Source organism: Barbatula barbatula (genome assembly GCF_947034865.1).
Source record: "Barbatula barbatula genome assembly, chromosome: 12".
Classification (NCBI taxonomy): domain Eukaryota; kingdom Metazoa; phylum Chordata; class Actinopteri; order Cypriniformes; family Nemacheilidae; genus Barbatula; species Barbatula barbatula.
Window position 1 is genome coordinate 9385475 of NC_136775.1, and position 22364 is coordinate 9407838.

At 38.8% G+C, this 22364-nt stretch overlaps 2 protein-coding genes across 2 annotated transcripts; one reads left to right on the top strand and one right to left on the bottom strand.

The window, feature by feature from the left end:
• The first annotated feature begins 8649 nt into the window (after window positions 1–8649).
• onecutl (one cut domain, family member, like) lies at window positions 8650–17541 on the top strand. The gene is made up of 3 exons (XM_079470107.1): window positions 8650–9136; window positions 9392–10711; window positions 14274–17541. The coding sequence occupies exons 2-3, from the start codon at window positions 9673–9675 to the stop codon at window positions 14582–14584; spliced, it is 1350 nt and encodes a 449-aa protein (XP_079326233.1). The 5' UTR covers window positions 8650–9136; window positions 9392–9672; the 3' UTR covers window positions 14585–17541.
• A 268-nt stretch (window positions 17542–17809) lies between these two features.
• Window positions 17810–21339, bottom strand: LOC306901915 (cathepsin S-like). The gene is made up of 8 exons (XM_079470110.1): window positions 21134–21339; window positions 20151–20276; window positions 19830–19952; window positions 19193–19345; window positions 18693–18917; window positions 18393–18558; window positions 18201–18303; window positions 17810–18057 (listed from the first exon to the last, which is right to left on the bottom strand). Exons 2-8 carry the CDS (start codon window positions 20268–20270, stop codon window positions 17958–17960), a joined length of 990 nt encoding a protein of 329 aa, XP_079326236.1. The 5' UTR covers window positions 20271–20276; window positions 21134–21339; the 3' UTR covers window positions 17810–17957.
• Between the last annotated feature and the right edge of the window lie 1025 nt (window positions 21340–22364).

Consider the following 22364-nt stretch of genomic DNA (forward strand, 5'->3'; position numbering starts at 1 on the left):
ATCGACGGACTAAGATCTCTAGCCTCTGCAATGTGTATGTTTGAGTCTGTCTAAATGTTTGAGCATTGCAGGGTCCATTTTGAACTCCCTTTGGCTGCGCCGAGAATTGAGGTGAGCCCCATAACCTTACATGCATACACTGCACGGACGGTCAGTGCATTCCCTACCCCCTTCAATCAATGGTAGTTTCATGTGGCCTCTGAGCCCTGCAGTGACGTGTGCATGTGTGTGCATGAGTGACCTATTGATTTATTGACTGTCTGGCTCAGCCCGACCCATGCTACTGGACAGCCTGGAGCTGTGGACCATTGGACCTATGCTAGCCCTGCAGTTGCCGGGGTCTGTACACACTGATTTAACTGTAAGATAACCCGCCGCACTATAAACACTCAGTGTTATGCTATGCAGCACATAATGGTGACTGCAATATTAAACAGCGGAGGTTCCCATAAGAAAAATCAGATGAGATCTGGGTACTATTTCTTTCATTTGATTTTCTTTAAATCTCTATAATTCTTTCTCTTATAGACACTAATGAGATTAAATGGAGAGCAAATGGAAACTTTTGTATTTCTCTGCAGATGCAGGAGAGCCAGAATTCTTAATGAGTGCTCAATGTCACAAACACAATGTCACAAAAAATATTTGCAAAGGCAGATAAATAGATAAATTCAGATAAATACAAACGCTATAATAATAATAATTATAATGTATAATAATAATAATAATAATACATTTTTATATCTCAATATAAATGTTAACATTTCTTATAAAATGTACACAAATACAACACATTTTTGCATATACAATCTAGGAGGCAGATTTGATGGACTTCAATAATTTAGAGATCCTCAATAATATTGGTTTATTATTGCAGATTTAGAAAATCTGAGCTAAAACATTTATGAGATTTTTGCCTCTTTTTCTCAGGAAAAGTATCTGAGATGCAGGAGACTTAATACAATTTTTCCATTTACTCTCCATTATGTCTAGGGGAGAGAACTGTGATTTTTCTTTCTTATGGGACACCACAGGTAACTTTGCCACAGTGCTTACATATCGAAGCTTAAACATAAATCAATGAATCAATGTGTAGGCTACCCTAAATACACTTTCCAAAAGCAATTATAAAGTGCATATATGTAATAAAAGTATACAGGGCCTAAAAGGTGTCCAATCAAGCCGTCATCTCTCACATGGTGTGGGGTCTGTGTGCACCAGGCATTCAGGACCATTTTCTTCCCTTCTTGTTTTTCCTAATGCTCTTATCCACACCAGGCTATTTACCTCACCGCAAGCTCCACACTTTCTTTTAAACTTACATGTATACATACGACACCCCCTGAGGAGGCAAGAGAGTGGCGAGTGTCCAGCTGTCCCCCACCCCATCGCCTGCCTTTTCACTGGTCAGTGTAGGCAGATTGAGGGGCCTAAGGGAGTGTGTGTGTGTGTGTGTGTGTGTGTGTGTTTGTCTTAGGGGAGGTACCATTAGCACAGAACTAGCAGCTGCCCTGAAATAAGGGATTTAGTGTCACTGACCTGGCCATAGTGACCAGCTGAGGGTCACTCATCTGCCCTCCTTCGGGCACGTGCTGACCAACCATCTGTGTGTGTGTGTGTTCAGAGCAGTCTTTTCTATAGGATTTTATCAAAGGAGCGACAGTTGCTTGATCTTTGAGCATTTTTTCGACAGAGCAGGTGGCATGTTTGATTTTTATCTGTATACATCATAAACATTTTTGTTTAATATCTGTTTCATGAAAAGACTGTGTACATCAGATGTCATCAGATCTTAATTTAGCCCTCATGTGTCATTCATGCTGAGATGCTTTGTGTTCAGGAATCAGAAATTATGATTCAGCTCCCCCTGGGTGATGTCATGTACCGTAAGTGCGTGCATGTTATCATATTTTACTGCCAGAAATAGAGGTAAATCTTTTTGGTCTTTTTCGTCCCTCCAAAGTTCTGCATGACACAGATTAAACACTGCACCCGCAGGCTCCCATCCATTTCTATCATCCATCCCACGCTCCTATTCCTCCACCCCCTTTTTCATAACCCTACCACCCTGACGTGCTGCCTCGGACTGTTTAAGGTGATTGGATCGTGCCCATCCTCCCTTCTTGGTCAGCTGAGGTCAGAGGTCAGTGACCTTTGCTTGATTGGGCGAAATGGAATGGTCATCGTTGCCCTTTGTTGTCATTCAAGGGATAACAAAGGAAGAGATTTCACCATCAAGAGCGCACGTGCACAGAAGAATGTCATTTATTTATCCCAGAATAACTTTGACGTTTTTGTGCTGAGGTGCTCATTATACTTCTGTGGTTCTTGTGCATCCACATCTGCTGAAAGTCAAGCACATAAACTTACAGCGTGTCTACAGCTGATGTGACTGGCGCGATGCGGCACGACAAAAGAGTAAGACATAAGAAACACATTAGAATCCATTATAATTTTACATTTGTTCACACATGGATGCGGTGCGTCTGGTGTAGATACAGTGTTAGATGCGCTTGTACTCCAAATGAATATAGTTTATGGCATAACTTTTTTTAAATGTGTTAAATCACTGGGAATATAGATTAGGGGTTGTTAGATTGTGTGTAATATCTGTGATAGCCCCTGGTCTTTGACCTCTGACTAGCAGGCCTCCGTTGCTAGGTGACTGGAGCATTTCGGATGGATGTTCGGGTTGTGGGGTGACGGTCTAAAGGAGGGGGTCACGGGTAGTGGTCACTCTAAACCTCCCAAGGGACACCCACACACACGCCACAGAGAAAGCTGTGCACTGAAACACAAGCTTGCATCAGCGCCAGAAATATGATAGGCCTTCTGCCATATCAGAGTTTTCTGGAACATGGCACTTAGGTTTTTTCAATTAGTCATTAATAATTCTAAGCATGTTAATAAGCCACATGTGAATGGGTAAGGCAACGCTGCGTGTTGTAAAATAAATACGCTTTTTTTTAACCTCAAAAATCACAGCATAACATGCAAATCGTTATAGTGGTGGTATTGGTGGTGGAGGGGAGTCAACCACATGGAAACCTAACAGCACCTTCGCTGTGCATAGATTATAAAGATGCATCGGTGAAGGGCAAGTCTGCAGGTCTTTAGACTATCAGCTTTGTAAGGCCACTCAGTGTTTGTGTGTGTTTAATGTTTTTCCCCAAACACTTTCTTCTGTGAACACTTTCTTCCTTTGCCATATCTCTCTTTCCACCATATTGGATGGAAGGCCATTTGTATTAAAAGACCTTACCCTGCAGCAGGGAACACACATACTCACCAAGATATATTTTTACTTTGGGTGCTGATGTTGGAATACAAAACTATGGCTATGTGTTTTGTAACGAGAAAAGCAATCATCTCCTTCGTGTTCGCAGAAAACTTGTAATAAACTAAATGACATTTTGTGAACTATTTCTTTTCAAACATTTTCCACTGTGGAGCCCTTTAAAATGCCAATAGACTTTGAATGTTTTGTTGTTGACATAACTAAATTATAAAATCACATACATTTTCATGCAAAAATAATTGTATGTATTTCACTATAGCTTCCACTTAAATGTGTGCATGTGTCTCAAATAGAGAGGGGAGGGAGGCTGAGATGGTATCAATCGCCAGGCCATTGAACGTATTGATTAGTTACCTTTCTTATTAACATGCTGATTAAAAAGAGCAGAGACAGAAACAGAGTCTAGCCACACACGCGCTGAAACAGGGAAGACACCACATCACTGGACAGAGAAGAAGCAGTATAAACTCGAAAAATCGCATGGATGTAGTGGGGGTGACGGGACATGGAGGGATTCACAAAATGGAAAAAGAACAGTGGGTCTTCTATGGTTTGGAGAACACGTGATGAAAAGAAGATAAGATGGAGGATGTGGATCCATGTACCTTCACACCCGCATGGAACGAAGAGAGAAAGCGAAATGGGGGAAAAATGAAAGAGAGGGGCATGGAAAAGGATGCTAACCGACTGCACCACAAAGCCTCCACCCACCCACAGAGCTTCTATTAAACTGGATATACCATTGCCAAGAACACAGGCTTGTAAACCCATAAACAATGCTGTGAGACCCTCCAATCACACTTCTATACAGATGAGGATGCGTGACCGTTTTCCATGGACCAAAGAGCAGATCATTGTTTTGCATTGATGTTTGCATCATGTGTATTTAATTTGCTAATTTCTACAGGTTTTAATGCACGTGAGTGGAAGTGCACCGGTGTCTTTGTGTGCTTTAGTTAGAATTAGGGAGTCATGGAAATGTATAGACAGAATAATAAGCAATGTCAGGTGTTTGTGTTATTTGGAGTCAAGAGGCAAGATTTTTAGCATTGTTTGACTGCAATTGTTTGATAATTTGCTGTTGACAGTCATTTCCAAATCTTCTTTTATTTGGAAAAGGCTTGACAGTCCAAAGAGTTTTTTTTAAACAAAATTTTATGACATTTATCTGCTAAAGTATTTTAAAAACATCATACATTTTTTAAATCTTCTTTTTTGTTCATAACAAATTGATCCGAATCAATTCATCTTGTTATACGTAATGTCGCTCAAATCTGACTGCAATGCTATACTTTGTTGTCAAATTCGTTTGTCAAATTTAATGATCTCCAATCGAATTTAACTGCTGTGTCGCTTTGATTGCTACTTTATATTAAACATTAGAATACGATTGCTTATAATTCACAGTGGTAATGGTAGATTGCCATCCTGCATGTTGGCAGCACGCCCACATTTTCCAATCAATAAACAGAACCAAAAACACGTGCGTGCGCCAATTTGAATGCGGTTGAACAGTTGCTGTGGTACAAAGGTTACATCGTAAAATCATAGAAAATATTTTCCTTTAACACTAAAGTTGAGTTTGAGAATGTGACTAGTGAAACGTTATTTAAAGCTATAAATGATCGTGACCTTGACAGTATAGGCCTAATTCAGCAGATTCCCGAGTACAGCGGTTTTAATATTTGTGAGAAATCTCTTTCAGAAAATGTTCTATACAGTTTTCTTACACCTTTATATAAAAACGTATATCTTTATATTTAATTCTTATCAATGCAGGATTTTAGTGCATAATTCCGATTCATTCTTTTTTGCACCGAACAGCACTGTCTTAGTCTTACATGGTCAATGTATTTACAGCAGTGTATTGGGCCTACAAACATAAATAGCTTATTATTTTTGGATAACAAAAAAAGTTATACGCGCATTAACAGGCACACCCGAATATAAGGACACTGACAGTGTGATTATGTGTGACTTGCCTTTGGGTTTGGTGTAATTTCACGCAGACTTTGTTACAAATTATTAAAAGAAAAAGAAAATTTTATTTTTACATTCTGTCCATCCAAACAGCCACTTTAATGTTTAAACATATTCTTCAAAACACAAGATACATTATAACAGAACAATTTAAAGGCAGAAACGTGGTTACAGATATGAAATAATTGGTTGCATTATGACTTTTTAATAGCTTGTTAAAATACTCCTGCATAAAGTAAAAATAAATCAATTAAATAAAAATGTAAAATGCCATTTAAAAATATATTATTGATAACATATACTTATTATTGTAATTTAAGAAGATTTGTATTTAAAGAATGCTGCAGTAGAGTCCTCTTACAGTATTAGAGTTTTACCAGTTTTATTTTAATGTGTTCTTTTCCATGGACCTCTGAGAGGTTCGGTCATGTTAATTGAGTTATTGACTTTCTTTATCGATCGACTTCTGTTTTATTATTCACAATGCCCTCTGTTATTTTGAACGAAATTCATTTGTTTTAAAATATTTGTATTTAAAGATATTTTCTTACACCTTTATATAAAGCGGTGGGGTGTATTAGGCCTATTTTAATGAAACTATGAATTTAGTATTGATGATATGTTTCAGAATCTAAAATAATAAAATTGATACTAAATATTTACCATTAAAATAGTTTGCACAGGAGAAAACAAACACTCGCATAATATCTTAATTACTTCTGTAAGTCTGTGTAAACAGCGTAGCTCATATTTTGGTGACCTAAAGAATATTTCTAAAATAGATTAAATCGGATCAATTTATATAGCAGGAGTTGAATAATTGTAGGCCAATAGCCACAAAATATGTATTGTTTTTTAATAATATTATTGTTATTTTTTACAATATTTATTTAAAAAATGTATAAACTTTTGCAGGACGCATCTGTGCAGATAGTAGTAGTGCTGCGTTGCAGATTTAACAGTTGTTTTTCATTTATATATATTACTAATCAGTTTAAATAAGGATTATACATATAAATATAGGGTTAAATACTTTTTGTAAATACAATACAATAAGACTAAAATATCTGCGAGGACAGCACAAATAAGGGATAAGCCTGGACACAGTATTCTTTTACCTCGTTGCTACAATAAATGTATAAAACAATCTAATTTAATACAATTTTGCCATGGTAACAATGCTACAAGCCTTTAGAAACACGGATTTGTATCAACAGATTGCAATTTTTTATTGTTGTTCCTAAAATATTTCTAAAAGAAAACTACAAAGAAGTGTATTTCTAAAAGATGACATTATGAATATAGTGCAACTAAACAAAAAATATTATTTTGTAAGCTGTGCAGTTTTTCGGGATTTAAATAAATTCTTAGTTCCCAGACATTAAGGATTAAATAATAGGTGCTAAGCAAAACATATTTGGATCACAGAGATAACTTAAATGTTGCCTTTTAAAGTAGAAATGTACTTCCATCGTTGTTCTTTCTCTGCAGCTATGTCATTTAATTTATTCAGTTTTGCACATCCAATAATTTTGTGATACTCAATGATAGGCTATGAGCGTCTCAGACAACACATGAAAAGGAGTTAAAATAAGTATACATTAACATCTAATGTTAGAATATTTCTAGTTGGCTCTGTGCATTTAGACTCATGTACCTACAGGCCTCTTGATACACGCCACTCGGGAGGATTACGTGGCTGACCAAAGGCTCAAAGAACTCAATAGACAGCTATAAATAATTTACTAACTCACTGGCCGCTGTTTAGATTTCCACGGCTTGTTTTGAACACTTTTTGATCATTGATATGTGTCGTAAAAATGAGAGAAGAAAATCTAGGTGAGAAAAGAATATTCTGCAGTGCTGCAGTGGACTTGTAGCTCCTCATTTAGCCCGACAGAATATTCGCCACGAACGGAGTTTAGAATTGTAAATATAATAATGAAAAATAATTATAAATACGAATATTTATAATACTATAAAAATCTTCCTGGTGCTCTACAATAAATGACATCAGAATGGAACGTCATTGTGACAAATTAATGATGTTGATCTTTAATGCCTATTGTTAGCTGTTATTCTATTTTCTGTTGTTGCTGTTGCTGCTATTAATACCTCCCATGAGTCCCATCTCAAATTTATGTGACGCTATGTGACAAAATTACATTTTATATTTTTTAAAGCCATTTTTTAAAACCCATTAAAACCACCACCTTGTAAAACCTTAAACATTTTTTATTTGAATTATAAACGTTGTGAACGGTGCGAAGTTCCCTCTCAATTTTAGTCGTTTTATTTGAGTGTTCCATCTTCACTCGAGCTCTCCAGCCGCAGTGAGTGAACTTTCACCTCGACCCTCAAACAAACCTTTTTTGCTGTAAGAGCTGACCATTTTACCTCCAGTCACACACGCCACAAACGCACACACACATGCACACGCACAGCCCTCCCTCCCCCAGCCTTGCGCGGCGCGGATCGATAGTGTAGCATCTGCTGCTGGAAGACAGCGGTCCCACATCGCACTGGAATATTTTTCAAGCGCTAGAATTGCACGTCTCTAAAAATTAAACTGACAGACAGATGTGATTAATATTCCAAGTTTCAAACACCTCCTTCCCGAATCACCTCCCCGTTTTTTGTCCCCACGTAGCCCTCTCTCTCTCTCTGACACATGAACGCCTCTGGTTTAAATGGGAAAATGGCAGAAGTGTAATTTTGTTGTTTATTAGGTCGTGTGCTTTAAGAAAGGTCGCGTGAATTTTCAGAAAGAGGGTCATAGGTGCGCAATGACGAGAACAAGCATATTGATCTCGTTTAGCACTTCTGTGATTGAGTAGGAAACTCTTATGTTAATTGTCCACTACACTGTAAACTGACAACTGATAAGAACCTCTCTCTGTCACTGCGCTTAGTTGCTTCAATTAATTGCCTTTAGCTTGGGAAAATAAAAACGCAGTTAGTCCCAAATAAATGCTTTGCCTTTGTAATGGGATTAAACCGAGCTCTAGGTCATTTTTTCTGTACATTTTCAAAAATCTAAGATTAATCCTGATAAATATTTAAAAGCCCTTTAAGGGTCATACAATAACACAAAATACCATGCACAGAATATAAATACATTTATATACCCAGAATGTGTTGAAATATTTGATCATTGGGAAGACAGATCATCATGTTTTAATCAGCAGATCAACACAACACTCCTGACAAACATCTGAATAAAACTCGTGAATTTAGATAAATTGTTTTTGTGTGTGTCATCTCACTGGCCCCACCTAAGACAATGGACTCTTGAGGTCCGCAGGAGGGAAGGAGTTAACGAGGGTTGTAAATTCACCCCACATCTGTCAGATTTTAAGAGTGTGACGTACGGAGAGGGGGAGCTGGGGGAAGAGAGAGAGCAGAGAAAGAGTTGGGGCCGAGATCGATGAGGATACAGAAGGAGGAGAAGGGCAAAACCACAGAGATAATGACAGCGAGGAAGCGCGATGTTCATACACAGATCGGCGCTCGTTTCTGAAACGGTTAGAGCATAACAAATTCCGGACGTCTGACCAAACGACTATTGCACGGCCTTTCGCGTCATTTCGGTTGCATCCAGGTCCAGCGAGAGTCAAGCGGATAACGGGAGTGACGGAGGACGCACCGGAGCGATCCATCGCTTTCTTCACCACTAAAAATGTGTTGATGACACGCAAAAGTCGCCGTTACCCAAAATCGATTGTTGTGTGATTCTAAAAGTGGGATTTGTGCAGGTGTGAGAATAAACCATCCCATTATCGGCTTTTGATTGTGTTTTTTGGGAGGGTGCCACGGCTGTTTTGCTTCTGGCCATCCAGCCGTACGCAGCGTTGTGAGGTAAGCAATACCAACTTAATTCTTTAAAACCCGCTACGTGGAGTGATGCGATATTGTTAAGTTAAATACAAAATAATTGAATATGCTGCAATAATATTGTATGATATTTGCTTATTAGTTATTATCATGGTTTGAGAATGAATCTTTACAACTGTTTGATAATAAATAAAGAATATTCAAGAATAAATTAAAAAGACCTAAATAAATCATCCACAATCAAATAAGTAATTATGGTCCTTTTCTGTTTTTTTCAAGCTTGTGTCATCCAAGAATAGACGCACAGGAATAAATACAGATGCATTAATGGAGCACAGACTATGTTCAATTGACCCAAAATGGTGCTGTTGTGATGTAATGTCTCTGAAATTACACTGATCTGTCATATTTCAATTGTAAACAGCATAATTTAAAACACAGGATCTGTGTGTTTTAATATAATACAAGAAAAAAACATTCTAGTCCCTTATAAAAGCAACACATAAAAATAAATTCGGGACAGGAGAAGTGGAGTGAGGCAATCCTTCAGTGATAAAGACATGGATGCTAATATGGGTGAGATGTCTGTACACAGCCATGTGGAGCTGGCACACAGTCAAGACAGCCGTGCCATGCTGCACTCTCGGGATCTCGCGGCCGCCTTTCCACGTCCCTCTTTGGGAGGCCTGTCCATGGGCCTAGAGTCTGAGCACCAGAGCACCGGGTACGACCACAGCATGACCACACTGGGGTACAGCAGGGATGCGGCGACCAGCTGTGGTAGCACCTATACCACTCTGACACCCCTTCAGCCCTTTGATGACAAATTCCACCATCATCACCACCACCCCTGCCTGCCCGTCAGCAATGTAATTGGCAGCTTCACTCTCATGCGAGAAGATCGAGGTCTGGGGGGAAACTACTACACCCCATATGGAAAAGACTTTGGGATAGGGCAGGGTCTGTCTCCACCACTGGGCAGTGCAGGCCTGGAGACTGCCATGCATGGCTATAGCAGCTTGGGCAGTCAGAATGGACACGGTAGCCAGATGCTAACAGGTGGCCATGAGGTCCATATGGGCACTAATGGTGGCAACATGTGTCGAACAGCACCAGACTTTGGGAGGGAGATGTCACCCCCCTCTCTGGGGGGCGAGCATGGGGTCAGCCACCAGCTAAACAAAATGGAAGCCCATCAGCACACTCCCACCTACCACCACCATATATACAACCAAAGCTATCAGCACCATCTCACCAGCCAACAGGCCTCCAAGCTCGGAGATCTGGCCTCTTCCTCCCCGTCCTCTTCCGGCTCAATCCTGGGCAGAGAGGGTATTCTGCAAGGCTCTCAGAATGCAGGAGAGGAGATCAACACCAAAGATGTGGCTCAGAGAATCATAACAGAATTAAAGAGGTACAGCATCCCACAAGCCATCTTTGCAGAGAGAGTTCTGTGCAGGTCTCAAGGCACTCTGTCAGACCTGCTCAGGAACCCCAAACCTTGGGGGAAACTCAAATCTGGCCGTGAGACCTTCAAGAGGATGTCCCGCTGGCTGCAGGAGCCAGAGTTTCAGAGGATGGCCTCTTTACGCCTGGAAGGTAAAACCCCTGTTTAAGATGTTTTTTTTGCAAAATGGTTACGATACATGTGGGGTAGAATTGATCAAAACAATAACAATAATAATACGTACTACTAACAAAGCAAATTTTTGGTCAATTCATCCATAATCCATCAATAGCATTTATGACCAAATACTGTTAAAATTATATAATTATAAAAAACTGGCAGTTCAATTGCTTGTTATACATCTTGTTGTTAATGTGAAAAATGAACAACATTTATATTCACAAGTAAGAAAAGTCACGACATACCCGGCACAGATTAACGTTACAATATTTTGACATTAAAGAGGCCGAAACTCTAACTGTTGTCCAAAGCACACAAAGAGATCAAGAGAGAATAACAGTAACATGAGAATAGACGAAGGTGGGGGGGGTGGCGATGCAGGGATGGGGCGGTTTTCAAAATGTCGGCTGGCGTGCTGCAGCAGCCACTGAGGATTGTGGGGTGGGAGACAAACATAGACACGCAGATTCTCCGAAATCTTTCTGAATCCCAAGCGATCAATCACCTAAGCATGAAATATGCTTCGAAATGAATTATTCTGCTTGCATTACCACTACAGATATTGATTGGTGACCACTGTGCCCTCAGTCGTAGGGGTGTTCCATGCAACGAAATACACAGAATCAATCAATGCCCCGATGGTCAGAGTGATGCTGCGTCCTTCTTTTGTTTTGCGGTAGTCGCTGTTTGGAAATTTTTTGTAATTGGATTAAATGTTCATTTAGCATATTAAGCTCTGCTACAACAACGTAAACTCTGTTTTTGTTTTCTTAAACCTGTAGAAAATGTCCCTCAAGGGGTTTTGGTTTATTTTGATGCATAATTCAAGCCTTTTTAGTGTTATTTATTATTTCATATCTGTGCACCGCATATTTCAGATTAGGAATTTTTCTGTTAGCCAGATAGTGTTTTTGAGTTTTCTTGAGGTTATTCTCACAGCTTCGAGCCAAAACACACATGCACAAAGTGGACACCTCTGTATTTCCCTATATAACCCACTTTCCATGAGTGTTGACTTTTCTCACCATGCCCTTTGTTTAATTACTAGCTAGTATTGATTTCCTTGGGAAAGCAACGCAGAAGGCTCCAGCACACACCTCCTGTGAATAAGACGGCATGAGCAAACATTAGAATGCATACAGCTACACGCCTCCTCTTTCGAGTTTAACTTACAGACACATTTAATGACAATTAAACTTGAGCAGTGATTTGAATCAGGCATTTATACAACACATGTTTGTACTTTTCCATTTGAAATATGTTGAGATTAAAAACAAACATGACATTTTCTCAACAGTCTTTCAGGCATAGCAAAGAGGTCTTGCAGTCACTCACAGCATTTGTTACTATAAAGCCATATTGTAGTTTTCTATTATGTTGACTACATTTTTTGAATTAGATTTTTCTTACTTCAATAATTACTTTTTGGAACTATTTTCTACGGTATCCTGAGTTGTCTTTCTTTTTCTAAGTCTGTTTTCTCCAACTCTTTTGTGTGGATGTATTGTATCTGTTGTGTTTTTCGCAAACCGGCTAAGCTTTGATTGTGAGAGAAAGAGAGAGATGAGCAGTCAGAATTGCAGTCGCAGGGCAGGGTAAAGATCATTACTCTAAACCTCAGCACTCGGACAGTACTGGGATTTCTACACACAAGCACTGAAGCCTAAAGCTCTTGTCTTAAAGAATCAGAGAGATACGATCGGCTTAAAAAACCACAGGCCGTCACATTCAGAACGCAAAATTAAAATCTTCTCAGCTATTTTAAATGAAAAATAGCACGGATGAATTTAGATTTCCCCCCTGCCACTTGCAGAATAAAAATAAACGCTGGAAGGTCCCCTTTTATCCGGCACTAAAGGGGTTAAAACTCCTCTATAGGTCGGGCAGTCTGAGCAGCACAGATTTAATCAATAATTTCTATCAGCCCCTGGCCGAAAAAATATCAGCAGGGGGTGGAGTAGGCAGGGAGCGGGGCTGGGGGAGAGGGGGGTTATAGGCAATCGGGGGGTGGGGTGGTTTATGAAAAAGCCTTTCGATCACGTTTTAGTTACATGAGACAAGTGGTATACATCATGATTAGGGTCTGCTCCCACGATTATAAGAATTCTATGGGGGGTGTTTATGTCTGGAAGTGTGCTACAGAGCGCTGGATTTATAGCATGGTCATTTCTACCTTCCTGTACCTTTTACATATGATTACAACATCGGGGAGCATTTAGTTAATGGTTGTCGCTGTAGTGGTGGATTGAGAGGAAGTACAGAGGGGTAAAATGCTGACATGAGTACTGTACTATATGTGGATAATGGCGTTGTTATCAGATGACTATTAAAACAGCACTTTTAAAGCAGACTGTTGCATACTGTGTGATATTACTGATATGCATTTTGATGTGAGCACAGCAGTCTTTAAATCTTTGTCTGTTTGTGTGAATCTATTGCATTTGATATACATCATCACTGTTCAGCACATATACAGTCCTTTATCACTTTATCTCCCTTATCCTGAATTTCCATTCAGGGATCAATAAAGTACATTTATCTATCTATCAAGTTGGCAATCGCCTGATAGAGATTCTGGTTTTCAGGAAATTATCATAAATAACAATAATTTTAGAAATATTCTTAAATGATCCTTAAGTGTGTTCAATTTAACTGTAAATTTTAATATAAATTATACGATGAAATCATCATGAATAGCTGCATTCAACAGTTAATGCAAAATAAAGTGATTTTTAAATCCTGTACTGTTTTTGTTATAATCATCCCTAAACTTGCTGAATCTAACATGAAGTTTGCAAATCTTTAATATTTAAGATAATTTTTAGCTTTTGGCCTAATATTAGAGTCTGCTTTTTACAATTTGAAATCTTTTTTTCTCAAATGTTTTTTTAAAGACAGACAAATTGTCGCCTTGGAATTATAAGGCTCTATCTGCAAGTTTTTGCATTTCATTTTACATAAACCCTTTTTGTTTTCTAAAAAATTTCCTAAAATGTACGCAACTTAAAGAAAAACATCACATAATGTAAATAAGTTTACACAAAATAGAAACATGTGAATAACTCAATTTTAGCAAAAATGTCAGATAGAGCCTTATAATTTAAATGTGACAACATGTTAATCCTTTCATGCATAGAGGTCACTACAGTGTGTTTTTAAACTAAACTAAACTAAACCAAAAACATATATTGTTCACTCAGGTGGACACCTGAAAATATATGGAACAATTCAAATCTTGTTTTTATTCCCTAAGAGCAACATAAATCCTGACTCAGGTTGTCATCATTCATCAGTCATCACTTTAAAACCCTTTTTAGTTTTTTTTTGCAAAGGCTAGATTGATTGATTTATTTTAGTTCTGATGTTGTCTGTTCTTAATATACTCTTTAAGCCACTGATGTACATTTGGTTCTTGTATGATAAATTGCTTGTCAAGTCCCTCCTTTTAAGTCACTTTCGATAAAAGATTAACTTTGGAAAACCCTCAGGCCTCGTTTATTTTCTAACACTCTCTATTTTTGTCTCTCGTTTAAGCTTGTAAGCGTAAGGAACAGGAGCAGTCTAAGCTAGAGAGGAACCAGGGGCCCAAGCGTACCCGCCTGGTCTTCACAGACCTACAGCGTCGCACTCTTTTGGCAATTTTCAGAGAGAATCACAGACCTACCAAAGACCTGCAGATCACCATCTCCCAGCAGCTGGGCCTTGAGCTCTCCACCGTAAGCAACTTCTTTATGAATGCACGTCGCAGAAACGTCAACCGCTGGATCGAAGAGGGCCGTCCGTCCTCCACCGGCTCGTCAGGGTCCAGCACGGCATCTCCAGCTGTGACCTGCTCCACGGCATGATGGGAAACAAAGCGTTTCTGCTCTGCACAGCACAGGTTCACCTGTAGCTGAAAGAGTTTTAGATTTTTATCAAGGGTGTTTTTATATAGAAATCAACAGCAGATGAAACCAAAGATGAAGTCTTTACAAGGGTCCAGAGGTGTCTAGAGAAGACTGGGTTTGATTGTAGTTTTAGTGTTGATTATTTTAGCTTTAATATTTCAGCCCAACGCATTAGGGCTCCTGAAATCATTCACAGATCGACTGACTTTCGGTGAATTATGAAAAGGTTATGAATAGATATTCAGTTGGCTTGTTTATTATTTCATTATCCATTTCAACATCGAAAATCAGTGCAAGATCTAAATGTGTCTGGATTTTCTTTGTTGATGGTTACCCATGAACAAATCCGTGGGAATTTCTAGGTTCTCAAGAGAGCCTTTATTTTCAGCAAATGGACAATTATGACCAAAGAACCAAAGAAGGATGCAAATGAATCTTTCAACGATTCTTTAATGGCAAAAAGCTACCGGACAAAGAACCTGCAGCTAAAACCAAAATATGAAACATTTTCCAGAGCGTGTTTTCTTTTTATACTTAAAATCTTGCTCGATCATTGCAAACAGCCAAGCCACAGCTCATAGTCCACTTGTCAGAAAAGGCAACAACTACAGTCTCAGCACAGGATGGAATCGCTGCCTCTCAAACAATGAGGTTGAACTAAAGACACATTGGTGGGGGAGGGGCAGCAGAGACATTATTTGCAACGGCCTTTAAACTTTATTGATCGATCAGTGAACCTACGTGAGTTTCTGCTTATAGAATTGGCTGCGGGAGGAATCCAGAAAGCTCTCCTTGCATCATAAAGCAGCAGACATCTACAATTTCCAACCTCTGAGCTCTTAGATGTCACACAGAGGATGGCAAAAAAATTCCCGATTTTATTTTGAACGATTTTCAAGCACACAAGCTGGCCGATGGCTGTTTGTCCTGGAAATCTCCGGAACACAGATGAATACTAAACACAATTGACAAGCTTGACTTGAACATGAACTGAGAACCACGTTGTGTATTTATAATAATTATTTATGTATTTATTTCCAATGATCTAACTATTTATTTTATTTATTTGCTAGTTACCATCAGTATTTATTTCTCTCAGTGTTGTTTGTGTATGAAAATGACCCTCAGATTGGGGTCCCAATACCAAAGATGAAGATATGTCCTCCCTGAATGTCCACCATCTCCTGATCGCTGTGTTAGTGTCTTGATAGCCAGGCTAGTTTAAATCTATGGTTCATAGTTCACATTTTCTGCATGTCTAGACCTTTTACTTCACAGCCTGAAGAGAACGAGAGTTTAGGCGATTCTATATTAATTCATTCAGGCTAAGCGCCGGGTGCGAATGTTTAGCTGTGATCATCCACATTTACTGTATGCCTCTCGGGGTGGGCTGTGTTAGGCCTTGAGGGAGAGATCGTCCCTTTTTTTAATGCTTTCTCATTCCCCTGTGTTTAACCTTTGCAGGGCATGTAGTGAGGCCCCTGCATAGCACGCACTTGAAAGAGGGCCCATGAAAGAGGCCATCGACTTTTGCCGACTTCAAAGGGGCCCTTTTTATCCATGTCCTCTTGGAGACTGGGGCCGGCGCACGGCACTTGGTCGGACCCATGGGCTTAGGGCATTCACAGGAGGGAGGGCAGATCAGAGACTAGCTGCATTACCAAATCACGGCAAGGAAGGGGAGGGGTGGGGAGTTTGGGGCGGGAATTAAAGTTTAATGAGCAACAATTGCAAGCATGCTGTGAGCAAGACAGAAACTGTCAGCATGTGTGCCTCTTCAGGTCACCTTGTTGCAGTTGGTGGTTTGCCCGTCTTGTTTTTCTCCTTAGACATTGAATGCTTTAGATAATTATAATTTCAAACATTACAGTGGTAGATGGTTAGAGATTACATGACAACATGTAGTGTCCTGAAGGTTACTTGCAATTGCAATTCAGAGCCAGCACGTCGTAGAAGACGATTCTAACATCATTTGGACTTCGGCGCCCCCTGGCGGACGCTTTCCACACTTCTTTTTTCAGATATCTGTCAACAGAGGCACAATGAAAAAAATGTAAACAAAGAAAACACAATCTTCTTGTTGTGTTTGTTAATCTTCGGATAATTTTTTAATATGACTCCTCTGCCCAGCGGTCGTTGTATCACACAGAGTAACTACAGATAGTGTTCCCTTACAAAAAGTCCTGCCGGATTCCTTTAGGATTTTTGTATGGGTTGTGTTCTGCCATATAGATTCATTTCAGTATCCCACCAATAACAACTTGTTTTACCAAACAGCTCTAATTTCATCTACCTCAACTGTGTGCAACGTGTTGTGAGAAGTAACTACCAAAGAGCCCATCCATTCAGGGAGCGTCTGCGTGTTTCTAAGTTTTTATAGCCAAATGTGCTGGAATCAATCCGTGAACACAACAAATCACAGCCCTAACTGCAGGCAGAAATAACAGTGTGTGTGTGAGAGAGAGAGAGAGAGAGAGAGGGGTGTGTGTGTGCGTGTGTGTGCAAAGAAATACATTTATCAATATTTATAAAGACCAAATGGGAATGACAATCGAAGCAAGAAAGGAGGTCTTGCTGACCTTATGATTGCTTATCCCTTCAAAAACAAAACAGGATAAAATACCAAAAAAAGTGTTACCATGTAAAAACAGCAAGGGTAGATACCAAAATAAATGTTAAATATGTCTGTCTCTACAAATGTGATGCAATGATATTTTCTGTCATCAGAGTCGCTCAACATCATAGATATTCCAATTCAACAACTCTGTAATTGGATCACATAACAGAGAATTCACTACCCCCTTGAACAGGCAAAGACATTATATATGATATTTTTGGTGTCTGGAGATCAGTTTATATAAACAGACTGAAAAGTAGCATTTATTTTGTTTTGTTAATAAACCCATCATTCATCTACAATCATTCTACTGGTGTGAACATTTGTCTCATCCTAAGCAAGTCTCTCCTTGTGTTACCTTATGAATGTGGCTAATCAACCAAAGGTGTAAAAAAGTCAATCATAACTGGACATTGTGTGCTGATCTTGAAAAATCCTTTAATACCTCATGTGAAACTGTTTGTTGTGATGTTGCACTGAATAAAACCAAGTCATTTGTAAAATTATTGAACATAGTGAAAGTGTTCTGTATTCTCAAAGCTTAAGGACAAGACTAAGAAAACAACTCAAATTACATATTTATTTTGTAAGATAGTCATTAAACCTACAACGGTTTCTAAAAAGACAGATTTAAAACACTTCATATTTAAAACACATTAACAAAAAGTTATACAGTAACACTTTTGATCTTTACACATTCAAGCAATATTTGAGTTACATAACCGGATAGCAGGCATATGAGGCAATGCCACACATGTTGTTCTGATTCCTGGCTATACGAATGTAGCCACCATCTCCAAACTGTGTGCCCCAGCTATATATAAAAAAGAACAAAATTACAAATAATCCATATTTAAAATCACCTTTGTGTGAAATTGATTACGGTTTGATGTAATGCTTAAACATAGCACTAGAAAGTAAAAATAGTTTCCCAGCAACTGGTCATTCTGATCTCACCTGTTTTTTACCAACCAATAGTCTTTTCCATCCAGTGTTCCATAACCCACAACCAGCACGGCATGGTTCACTTTTTTGGTACATGTTGCATCATTGTAAACTCCTGAAAACAGACCGATGTGAGCAGATCACAATATCCATCAATAGATCTTTATAACTATTAACTTTATGAGTTCACAGAGAGACACATACCACTGCGATACATGATAAACTGAGGTCTGGTAGCATCGATAGCCACTGAAATGGGCCCAACTAGGGCGACAGTCTGTTTCAGGTCATCCTCATCTCCCTGACGGACAAAATAGTACCTAGTGCAGTTTGCTACATGCTGGGATGGATTGTATCTGCACTGCATTTGCTGTAGGACACATGTATTAATTAGATTACATTACACCCATAATAGTGGAGTAGAACATTGCAGCATTAGAAAAAACAAACTAAACAAATGTAAACACAGTGATGTAAAGACACACAATCAGCATCAGATCTTACCACTCCTTCATAAGGATAAGATGTCTCCGGGTCTATTCCACCATTATCAATTACGTACTGGAAGGCTCCACTCATAAAACCACCATTGCAACCCTTGTTGCCATATTTGGAGGAACAATCCACCAAGTTCTGAGGACTGAGGTCCATCAGCTTTCCTGTTGTCTTCTTCAGTTGACCCTCAAGAGCCCCGACAGAGCTGAACGCCCAACATGAACCACACGCACCCTAAGAGCAGAGAGAAGCACATAAGAAAAGAAACCGCACTTGTTTAATATTCGATCATGACCAGACTTGAATTTGAGGGGCGGACAAATTTGACTATCATGAAAGCTATATTTTATTTTGAACGAAGCTTCCCATTTCAAAATACTCGAGTAGGTTTTTAAAAACAGGAAGTAGGAAGTGGGGGAAAATAGTTCTCTGGCAAAGGCAATGGTCGATTCACTTATGACTCAGCATGTGCAAAGAAAAACAGAACGTTAAAAACTGTCTAATCATACCTGCATCTTCACACTGGACACATATCCCTTCTCTCTCCAGTCAACATTGTCTGGGACTGGATCCCCAGAAGAGCTCACAAATTTAGCTGTTTGCCTTCTGAAGCCAGGAGGAACACGGGTCACAGCTAACGTTTGCAGGATCTCGTCTGTTGTCTGCATGTTTCAACAATGCACAAAAAGAAAACTGAACATTTTAAGATAAAGCGAGCAATTTCATGTTCACAGGCTGTAATGGGGCTGTGTGATATTGAGTAAAAATGTGATTCGATACGATATTTATTTTTCTAAAATCAATTTAAACGGTTTTAACTAACATTCATTTCAATTTTTTTAGGAAAAAGGCATCACTACAACTTCTGAAAGTGAACAGCCATGTTTTACTGTTGCATTAAACAAATCTGACATTTTGTAAACTAACAAAAACAAATATCGCTCCGTGACGCGGATTGTTAATTGACTTGAGTCAGAGTACGCGCAAGCTATCATGCGCATGCTAATCCCAACTAACATCCGCGTGCCAGATAGATACGATCCGCACAAACCTAAAACTTTGACCGAAGAATTAAATAGCTCATCTATCGCGATAAACACGTGCGATATTTCGAGGCTATACGTGAGAGTTGAAAAAGAGCCTTACCAAGTCACCCATGTGGTTCATGCCCAAATCATATGTATGCATGCCCATGGAGGCCTCCAGGTTGTGGAGGGTGATAAGCTGAAGGTTTCTCTCCCACAACTCTCTTCTGCCCAGTTCCTCAACCTGCCATTACAGGATTACAGCAATATTCATTAATGTTGTACATATTTGTTAAAGACAATATGTATAAGCCTTAAGATACTTGCATTCTAACATCTTCACTAAAACAAACGTCAATGAAGAAAGTTAATTTAGCTTATCATTGAACAACAAACATGCAACACCCAGACAAAAGTGTTGTTTGCAAGCCAAAGTTCTCACCTCGCTGGAGTAATATTTCCCATGCATCTTCTTCCACATCTCCCAGTGCTGGTCTAGTTGCGAGTCGAAATGGGCCAATGCTGTGCCACAAAACACAACAAACAGCAAGCTCCCCAACATGTTTACCTGCCAAGCACACAACACCGTAAATATACCATTAAACACTTATTTTGCTCTCAGTCTTCGTTGCCAGACAGAAAAGAGGAAGTGAATTCAGTGAACAAACTGTAAGACTTTAAGCAGGTCTTTACAAATTATAAAATAGCCTTTTCTCAATCGTAGATCTTTGGAACGAACCACACCTGCTTCAACCCCTGCTTAATTTTTCGTATCATACAGAAACTGGCTAAATGAAGTGAAAGTAACAAAACTACACCATAAGGGAAGTAAAACTGTTGTGTCATTGGAAAATGTCGTGCATGAAAATCTAAGCAATAAATCACGTTTAAAGACAACAAGGTCTTTACTCGGTGGCACTGCAACAAGTATGGATTTGTTTCACGACGGCATCATTGAGAGGACCAAACCCCACCGACACTAAAAATACCCCCTTTTCACAACAACAGTTAGTACAACATATAGAAAAGTGAACATTCAAACAGATAGACAAAGCAAACAAAATGGCAGGTTAAACAATCCATTGAATGAGGACAAACAAAACAATGCGATAACGGGCTGATGAGGAAGTATCGGCGTTAAACCAACACGGACGTTTGATCGACTTCACTTGATCCTTCATTACACAAATATATTATGGCTTTATTTCTTTGATGATGTAACGTTACTCTTGTACACAGCTACTGAAGACGTTTTAAAAACAACTTCGAATGACGTTATGAGTGATCATAAAAGTTCTCATAACACAACTAGTCACTCCCTAAATAAAAACCGAAAGAAACCACAGGCAACGAAAAGAAAAGCCAAATATTGATGAAACGTATTTCATATTAAAACGAAAAAGAAATGTGTCGTGTTTGTCTCACCTGTGCACTCTCGTTAGGCTGCACGTCTGCTGTCGGCAGATGAAGGTCGTCTGTACGTTCCTGGTTGCTTCGCTTTTATTTTGTTCAATCACGTGTTAATCTCTGGCTATTGTCAAATTGCAAAGTCGTCTTTGCTTACTTTTAGTTTCACCCGGTTACATGATGTAACCACGCCAATAAACCGATGTATTTCGTTTAATTTCTTTATAAATCAAATATTTTAATGAATTAATAAATCAATATTTAAGGCACGTCCCCGATGTAGCCCACTTTTATACATTTATCAAGCTAATAAAGCAAAATCATATCAAAGCGTATCAATAGTTTATATCAACCACCTTTTATAGCAGAGAAACTATTTTACTTTAAAACTGTAAGGAGTCTGGTGGCAAACAAAGCAGACGCTATCAGATGGTTTTGACCTTAACCCCTGATACAATACAACACTGTTCTTAGAAATCACTACCCTGTACATATTTTTTAATAAATAATATATTTATATGCGTTAAATATATTGGCATTTTATCATATTACACAATGCAGAAGAGCATACAGGAAACAGGAAGACAGGCATGCTAACTTGTGGTTAAACAGCTTCATCTGAGCAGAAAAACTCATCATAGTTACAACACCTTCGGTTTGGAAATGATGCCAGTTGTCGGCCTTTTAGTATGAACAGGCAACATAATGTATTGCCTTAGATGCACATGATGGCATTTTTGATTTCACCACAAATCACAACTTAGTTAAAGAAGCGCATTGGCTGTCTATAGATCTGTTCAATTTGTATGTGCATGCAATGTTTATAGAACATTATATCATATATCAGTGTTCAGATATATAATAATTGTATACATTCCTATTACATTCCTATATTGGTAAATTTCAATATTGTAAAAATGTATTGAGGATCCAGATAAGCCGTTGGTCATGCATTAGACGTACATTGTGCAATCATCCTGCAAGTACACAAACAAGCACATTATATGCAGAATTGAAAGTGTAGTGCTCAGCACGAACCATTTAATTTAGCTTGCCAACGTGTTTTTATTTACTGTATAGCATAACATTTTATGCCATGGAATACTTTTTAAGGAGGTTGGTGTCCAATGGCCTCATCATATGCCACGATCAGTTCTTCCTTACATATAATAAAACGTAATTATTAACATGGTTAATTCTTTTAAAGATTTGTTTAAAACTCTGTAACCAACTTGCATACATTCGAAAC